This window comes from Penaeus japonicus, unplaced genomic scaffold (assembly GCF_977035675.1).
Source record: "Penaeus japonicus unplaced genomic scaffold, GWHDUDI00000001_assembly GWHDUDI00000015, whole genome shotgun sequence".
In the NCBI taxonomy this organism is placed as follows: domain Eukaryota; kingdom Metazoa; phylum Arthropoda; class Malacostraca; order Decapoda; family Penaeidae; genus Penaeus; species Penaeus japonicus.
In genome coordinates this window covers 12,732,147-12,739,646 of record NW_028234417.1, presented here as the reverse complement: position 1 = coordinate 12,739,646, position 7,500 = coordinate 12,732,147, and the positions used below count along the sequence as shown (strand labels likewise).

At 34.0% G+C, this 7,500-nt stretch overlaps 3 protein-coding genes across 5 annotated transcripts in view; 1 reads left to right on the top strand and 2 right to left on the bottom strand.

The window, feature by feature from the left end:
* Positions 1–147, bottom strand: part of LOC147470366 (uncharacterized) — a 2,870-nt gene extending 2,723 nt beyond the window's left edge. Inside the window, exon 1 of the mRNA XM_043006896.2 lies at positions 1–147. This exon is cut by the window's left edge and continues 2,723 nt beyond it. The gene's annotated coding sequence lies outside the window, so the exon portion shown is untranslated.
* Positions 141–6,647, bottom strand: LOC122247559 (uncharacterized). Of its 3 annotated transcripts, none has more exons than XM_043006901.2 (4): positions 6,509–6,647; positions 6,181–6,291; positions 5,865–5,905; positions 141–1,973 (listed from the first exon to the last, which is right to left on the bottom strand). In XM_043006901.2, exon 4 carries the CDS (start codon positions 1,852–1,854, stop codon positions 259–261), a length of 1,596 nt encoding a protein of 531 aa, XP_042862835.1. In that variant the 5' UTR covers positions 1,855–1,973; positions 5,865–5,905; positions 6,181–6,291; positions 6,509–6,647; the 3' UTR covers positions 141–258. The 3 variants fall into 3 exon arrangements, with proteins under 3 accessions (XP_042862835.1, XP_042862836.1, XP_042862832.1); XM_043006902.2 differs by having other exon boundaries at positions 5,865–5,902; XM_043006898.2 differs by lacking the exon at positions 5,865–5,905.
* The window catches only part of LOC122247560 (uncharacterized), a 15,830-nt gene continuing 14,952 nt past the window's right edge, over positions 6,623–7,500 (top strand). The window contains exons 1-2 of the mRNA XM_043006903.2: positions 6,623–6,780; positions 6,911–6,952. Coding sequence (XP_042862837.2) covers positions 6,916–6,952 — 37 coding nt within the window. The 5' untranslated portion in view covers positions 6,623–6,780; positions 6,911–6,915. The remainder of the gene's footprint in view (positions 6,781–6,910; positions 6,953–7,500) is intronic.

Below are 7,500 nucleotides of genomic sequence, written 5' to 3'. Positions count from 1 at the left end.
GTGGGGTAATAGTACCTTTATGTTGTGTTTAGCGTCTCTCAGAATAACATATCCCTTTTTTCCCCATGGACAGCATTTGAATATCAAGTCTTCTGGCTTGTGATTAGTGTGATCTGCATGCAAAAAAAAAAAAAAAAAAAAAAAAAAAAAAAAAAAAAAAAAAAAAATAAATAAATAAATAAATAAATAAAATCCAGTGACCTCACTTTTTTTAAATGCCATACTGAAAAAAAAACTATTACTCATCTATGAGTCACCCTATACACTATTATTTTTACAACAAGCACCTGGTGACTTCTGACTATCTTCCCAGTCCACACGTAAAACAAATCTAAAACGCCAATTATTTTCCTTCATTCTTTGACGGAGAATGTGAAGATCTTCTTGAGAAATGCCATTCCAAAAAGCAAGAGGTGCAAGATATACAAGATTTGGGCAGTTCAAGAGAAGACAGTCTATTCCTTTCATACTAATAGCACATTTATTGATCCACATTTTTTGTAGGTTCTGCAGACTGCCAGAAGCAACTGCATTGGTGATAAGGGCATCATTGATGTCCTCAAATGTCTCTTGACAAGACCATTTTTCAAAGGTGACATCAAGATCTTTCAGTCCATAAGCATGTGTCAACAAGGCAAAAAGGGTCTTCGAAGATTCTAAGGTTACTTTGGCTGTTGTAAGAGAAGGCCATTCCATTATATTTTTCCCTTCTTCTTTGATTATGGTGGCCTCTAGACGTTCTAGGTTTGGTGTCAGTTCCACCAGCCATGTGAGGTCCAGGCAGCAATTGATATGGTCTACAAGAACAAGCTCTCTCAGATTCCCACCAGAGACTAAAAGGTAATTGTAGATCTCAATAGTGGCATTCTGGAAGTAAAGCTTAAGAGTTAGGGATGAGATGGAACTAAGAAGGTGCAAGATGAAAAGGGATGATGCATCAGTAGAGAGATAAGTAAGGTAAGGACACACTTTGTCTAAAAGTAAAGCTTGATTGGGTAAGATTCTTGTATCCCACAACTTTTGTAAGTTGAATGATCTGTAGCCATCCTTTGGTTGCAGGCTCTCCATTGCACTGCACAGAGAACCTACATTCACATCTCCGTCAAAGGACTTGAGATAAGGGACACAGTATAAGATGATGACAGCACTCCTTATACTCACCTCTGTGCCACTAAGGCATATCACCTTAAGACAACAGGCACAAGGATTTGTTGATATGTCCTTGAGGTCAATGTCATTATTGTTTTGGAATGCCACATCCTCTGGGTCTCTCAGGAGAAGATTTGCCACTGCTTCATCATTCACCCTAAAGGATTCATCTACATTTAGGTACTCAAGGTGTGGACAATTCATTCCAAGCGCTCTTAAGAGGGTCTTATCAGCCACTCCTACTAGCTTAACCCAGCGGAGATTTGTCATCTGGTTAAAAACATAGTAGAAGGTAGCATTGACTTCCATCAGGCAATTCTTATCTGCCACAGTCCTAAGGTTACAGTTTATTCCTAGTTTTGTAAGTTTGGTTATCTGAACCTGAGTAAGGATGCGATACAGGTAATTCACCTCGTTCAGATAGGTAGCACCTGCACCACTAAAGTCGACACTTTGGGTATTATGGTCTCCTAGTAACTTCAACATCAAGCACTTGTATGTCAAGTTCCGTTCATACAAGGGCTGTTGGAAGGTAAGGAAAAGGAGCTGTTGTCGGATGTTAGAGCTGAGGGCAGAGGTAAGGTAATGCCTCTGCTGCTTGTGCTGCTGAGATGTTCCCCCAAACTTAACATTACTAGAAATCCACTCTAGAGTCCACTCAATACATATGTCTCTTAATGGCGACAGTGGATTATGAGGTGGCATTGTTAATAACTTCTGTTCAGTTAATACAGAATTTATGTCTTTTATTGCCTCATGTGCATTAAACTCTTATATATTTTGACCCTCATTTACAAAGAGTGAACATGGTGATGCAGAAGACTCTGTAAGAGAAGAGGATTTTCTGTATTCTTCTCTCTTGCAGAAACAATATGCATTGCAAATTTCATTCTTACTATTAACAAGTACATATCAGATTGAATCTACATGAGAATCAGTGCAGCACATCATATTAAAATGACAATCCATTTAATATACTGTATAAATAAGAACATTTCAAGTGCCATCAGACTGTATGACATCACCCTACAGAAGGCAGAATGGTTAGGTCATTCAAGAGAAGCAAATAACAATGTAAGCACAGCATCATACTAAAAGCTGAGAACACTACTTCTTACTATACTAGAGTATGTATGAGCATTGTTGGCAGCACAGCAGCATTAAGCAGGTTAAGGTTAATAAAGAGGCTGTTCCCTGTACAGGTCCCAAAAAACATTTATCACAGAATTAGTGATATTCGATTGAAGTGTCAGCTTCATGACTGGTCAATTCGTCATGAATAAATCTTGATCTACTTGATCTATTTGTATCTAATCTCTCAGTGATTATGTCTGTAAACACAAGTTTATATTTACTAATTATAATATACTTACACAAATATTTACTATTATTTTTAAATCATCTACATATACTAAAACAAGACACAGAAATTAAGTTTAATCTGAAGAACTGAACTCGTTGTGAGTTTAATTAGAGGATTTTATAGTATTTGGGATGATAATAGTATGTTCCTCACAGTAAACACTTATATTATATGGGGGGAGTATAGATGTACAGTGATCTTTGAAAAAAATTAAGGTGTATATACAGTGAAGTAAGAAATGCCTTGTTTTAGTATATTTAATACAGACAACTTTCTTTGAAAATATCTTTAGTAGTTAGTTGTCTGTTTAAATGATGATATACGGGAACTTGATAAATACTGGAAATTTGGGAGATAATGGCTAGATATTTTCTTTTTTTTCCATATAAAGAAGGCTGGCATTCCTTTATGAACTTTCCTTTATGAATTTCTGATCTTATGGGTTCTTGGTGGTGGTGTTATAAAACAACTTTCTATTGTGTATCTGTAATTTATTTATTACAAAAAAAGAAAAAAAAAATTGTGATACAAGGCAATGAAAAATATTTTCTTTTTCTTTTCCTGGAATAAATTAACATTTGAGATTAAAAAGGTTTGTTGCTTATTAATATACAAGATAATAAAACAACCAGAAAATTGAAATGAACATTTTGAAAAAGACTTTATGAAACCTGGGGAAAACCAAGCAAAGCCGAGTGTGATTGCTTTCAGCAGAAGTGGTAATACCCATGTCAGGCTAATAATCAAGCAAATTAGCAGTTAAATGATAATTTTTAGTCTGCAAAAAAACACTATCTTGTTATATAAAAAATGTAAAAAGACATTACAAATGCTGCATTGATATGATCAACTCACATAAAAGGCAACAACCAATAGACTTTTCAAGCAGTGAAAACAAAATATTGTTTAACTCTAACATACAATACACATACTTTTTCTGGACATATCAATGTTCTCTAAATTCATTTTTACTTGCTAATCATGGAATCTAACTACCCCTAAACAGTTTGTTGAGGTATTACTAGAGTTATGATTTTAACGACTCAGTGTGAAGAGGAAAGATATGACGCTGTACAACAAAAACAACAAAATAAAAGAGAAGAAGCAATAAACAAATCTACTGTTTTCTTGACTTATATAAAGGTGAACTACACTTTAAATAAAGGAGGATATAGTATTAGCAAGGATCCATTATTATTCAGTCTCCACAGCTATAAACAAGACAATGGATATCTTAAGAGCCCTATGAAAATGATTTATAAATTTTGATAAAATGGCTTTTCATATCACTTACTAAACATATTCAGCCCCCTCTGAACTACTCTGTACAGCAAGGGACATAAAAACAGTCAGTAGCCAAGTTCCATGCAGGTATGCTATGCACTTGCTAGCTTTATTTTATGTGAGACTGTCAAGAACTTCTACTATTGTGCTGAAGCTGACACTTGTTAACCCATTCATGACGGATGACATCAAAGCACACCAAAATATTTCCCTAATGACACATACCATCTTATTATAGTATGTTTTACCATATATACATATGGTATATTGTTAAATTTGTATAAGCACCCCTTAGAATAGGGTGGGTGAAAATCACTCGGGGAGGTTCAGTGTGGCCTCATGCCTTGGGAAATCACCTGGCAGGAAGTTGTGTGTGCTTGCTAATTGCAAACAAGTAAATCGTGATTGTGTAAACTAGTGGCTAATGTGAAAATCGGTACAAGAATCAGATCAGCATAATTCAGTACAGAAAAGTAACTGTATCAATAAAGGAAAATGTAATAATCATAGAATAATTACTAAAACATGCACTTGCCCTTAAACCATCCATAGTGCAAAATACAGTACAATTTTCACCCATATCTGGCAGTTCATTGAATGAATAGCATGGTGGCATTATCAATGTTGCCATATAATTTATAATATAAATATATATATTATATATATATATATATATATATATATATATATATATATATATAATATATAATATATATATATATATATATATATATATATATATGCATATTTATGTATGTAAGTATATATGTATGTATTATGTCACTAGCATCAGTATTGACTACTTATTCATCATCATTATATATATTGTTATCATTATTATTCCTATCATCTTTTTTATCACCATAAAAGTAATAATGATAATAATTATAACTTTAATTACAATAATAATAATAATGCTTATAATAACCATAAAAGTAATTATAATGATGATGATGATAGAAAGAAGAAGAAAAGACAGAGGTAGAGAGAGTCTGATAGTAAAGAATTTGTAAAGGATGGTCTAGGTCTCTAGGTGTAGACGATAATCACATACCCTATGGTAACCTGCATGGACTGAGATATGCCAACCATGATTTGACATGCCGACAGAGGTTTGAGGAGGAGAGGATGGGGATGTCGTTGGGAGTGGGAAGATAATAGAAGGAGACATTGAAGAAAACTGGAAATTTTGTTTTATACATGCCAAAGTTTTGTGTCAATATCAACATTAATATTAATATATCAATATATAATAAAACCATGCCAACCATTTGAAAAATAATTTTGTAAAATACAACAGGTGTTGGTGAAGACTGTCATATTATATACTATGAACATCTTGAAGGCAAATGTCTTGAGGTCACAATACCTGACAATTATTCCATAAATGTTACATTTTCCTCTTTGATCCTGTTACTGTGAATAAAGTGTTATCCTGCCATGCTAAAGCTTAATGTAGTGGTTCTTGTTGTAAAACAATGTCAACAGGTGCAGAAAACACCAGTAAAGTTCTTGGCTGTTGACCTTTCATCTATCCTTGACTGTAACAAGGATGAAATAGTTTTAGGACTTATGTTATCAAGAGAGAGAAATCGGGGTAATCGGCTAATTACTGAATATTAACCCACTCTGGACGGGTGGTACAGTACTGTACCGCTCATTCAAAAGCCCAGTGGCCGGGCGGCACAGTATTGTGCCGGCTATTCAATTGATTTAGGCCTAATAATTCGAACGCCCCGGCATTGTGACATTCAAGGCTAGAATTCCCCCGTCGTGGATGGGTTAAGAGATCCTGAAAAGCTACAGAGAGAGTAACAAGGATGAAATGGTTTTAGGACTTATGTTATCAAGAGAGAGAAATCGGGGTAATCAGTTAATTACTGGACATTAAGAGATCTAATCAGAATAAAAAATCTGTTTGAATAAGATATTAGTTTTAAATTTCTAATATTCAAATTTTGACATTCAAAAAAACATAATGTTTGGCTTGTACTTTGTTTTCACTGTTGTAATTTAAAATCAAGCTGATTGGCTTAACTTCACGAAAGAGCCTCATAACAAAACAAACCTCTGATCTGCTGAAGAATAACTATTTCTTATATCATTCTACTGAAACAAATGAATATATCAAGAGACTATTTCCTGCATCTAAACTTTCTGTGAAGAAAACTATGGTACTGTCTAAGAACTAAATATTCTATAAAAATACAGACTGCACTATTGCAAAAATCATAACTTAATGTTTAAAAACTAACTAAAATAATTAATACACTATAAAACAGAATATTTTAGAGCATAACTAATTTGTAAAAAAATCTAGAAATATGCATATTTATATGTTCATTGCTGAAAGTTCTGAGATATCTTCTGTCTATCAAATTTACCTTTTCCTGAAGCTCAAGACAGCTCTTAGAACTTCACCACTTGTACAATAGTGCTTTAGGTTTCTTGAAATACAGAAGTAAATTTGCTGCAATCACAGTCAAGCACAAAGCCTGAAAGAACCAAGACAATACCATTATTACCATGCAAAAAATTACATTTGTAAATTATTAGTTTATATGATTTTGGACACATTTTAAGCTTCGAAGTTTGAATGAACAATTTCCACATGAATAAAGGAATAATTTTTCTTGTCATTACAAGCTATCAAATCGATTCTAAATTTCAAAATATCACTAACACAATTCTTCGCAAGTCAGTTCATCAAACCTTTTCTTTATGACTTGAATATCTCTTTCAAATAACTTTCTTCTTCTCCAACCCACGCCACAGTATCGCGCTCCTTGACTCCACGAACCTAATAACCTCTTCTTTATCTCGTAGTAAAAGGCTTCTACGTATCCGCATTTTCGACCACCTGACTGAAAGTACCAATATAGAATCAGTGGTGGTGTACCAGCCATTCCTGTAGACAGTGCCAAGGACTCGAGAAGGTCGTCTGTTTGTTTACAACGATCAGCTGTTTTCTAATCAGCTAAAAGGTACGCGGTTTTCAGACAAATATAATAATTTTGTATATTAATATTATAATATGATTGGATTTTTAGACTTGTAAAATTCACTTTATATCGTAAATATTATTCTCTATATTTTTTTCTTTAATGTAAACAGTTGCTATGGCAACGGCATCAAGCATCATGGCAGATGAAGAAGGTAAGCAACGTGCTCTTGTTATAGCAAATCCATGGCCTTCATTTGTAAAGACAATCTATCAACGCATTGAAAGTTTGGCTGATGAGGTCATTAGTTTCTATAGACCTTGATTGGCTGGTGAATGCATTGTCAGGCGTAGGGCGAATTATGAGAAAAACTGTCCAAAATCTCGTTTCACACACCAGCCCTCGAAACAACAACAGAAAATCCACAAGTGCAGTACATTACCATAGAAGCAGTATCAGGAGACAGGGATTATGACTAAACCTTTGATGGCCATGTTTCACACAGACGTTTCCTATACTTATTGAAAAAAAAAAAAGATTCACAACATACAGTCTTTCCCTCTCACTTCCTGTACCAAAACATTTCATCATATCTGTATATCTTGCTGTATCTCTATATCTCTCTTTATCTCTGTAATTCACATATACATATCTTCATGTTCATTGTCTCTCTGCATCTCTCTGTATCTTTACATATTTCTTTGTGTCTACATATTTCATTGTAATTGTATCGTCCACTGTACTTAAAGCTGTGCAAATAGC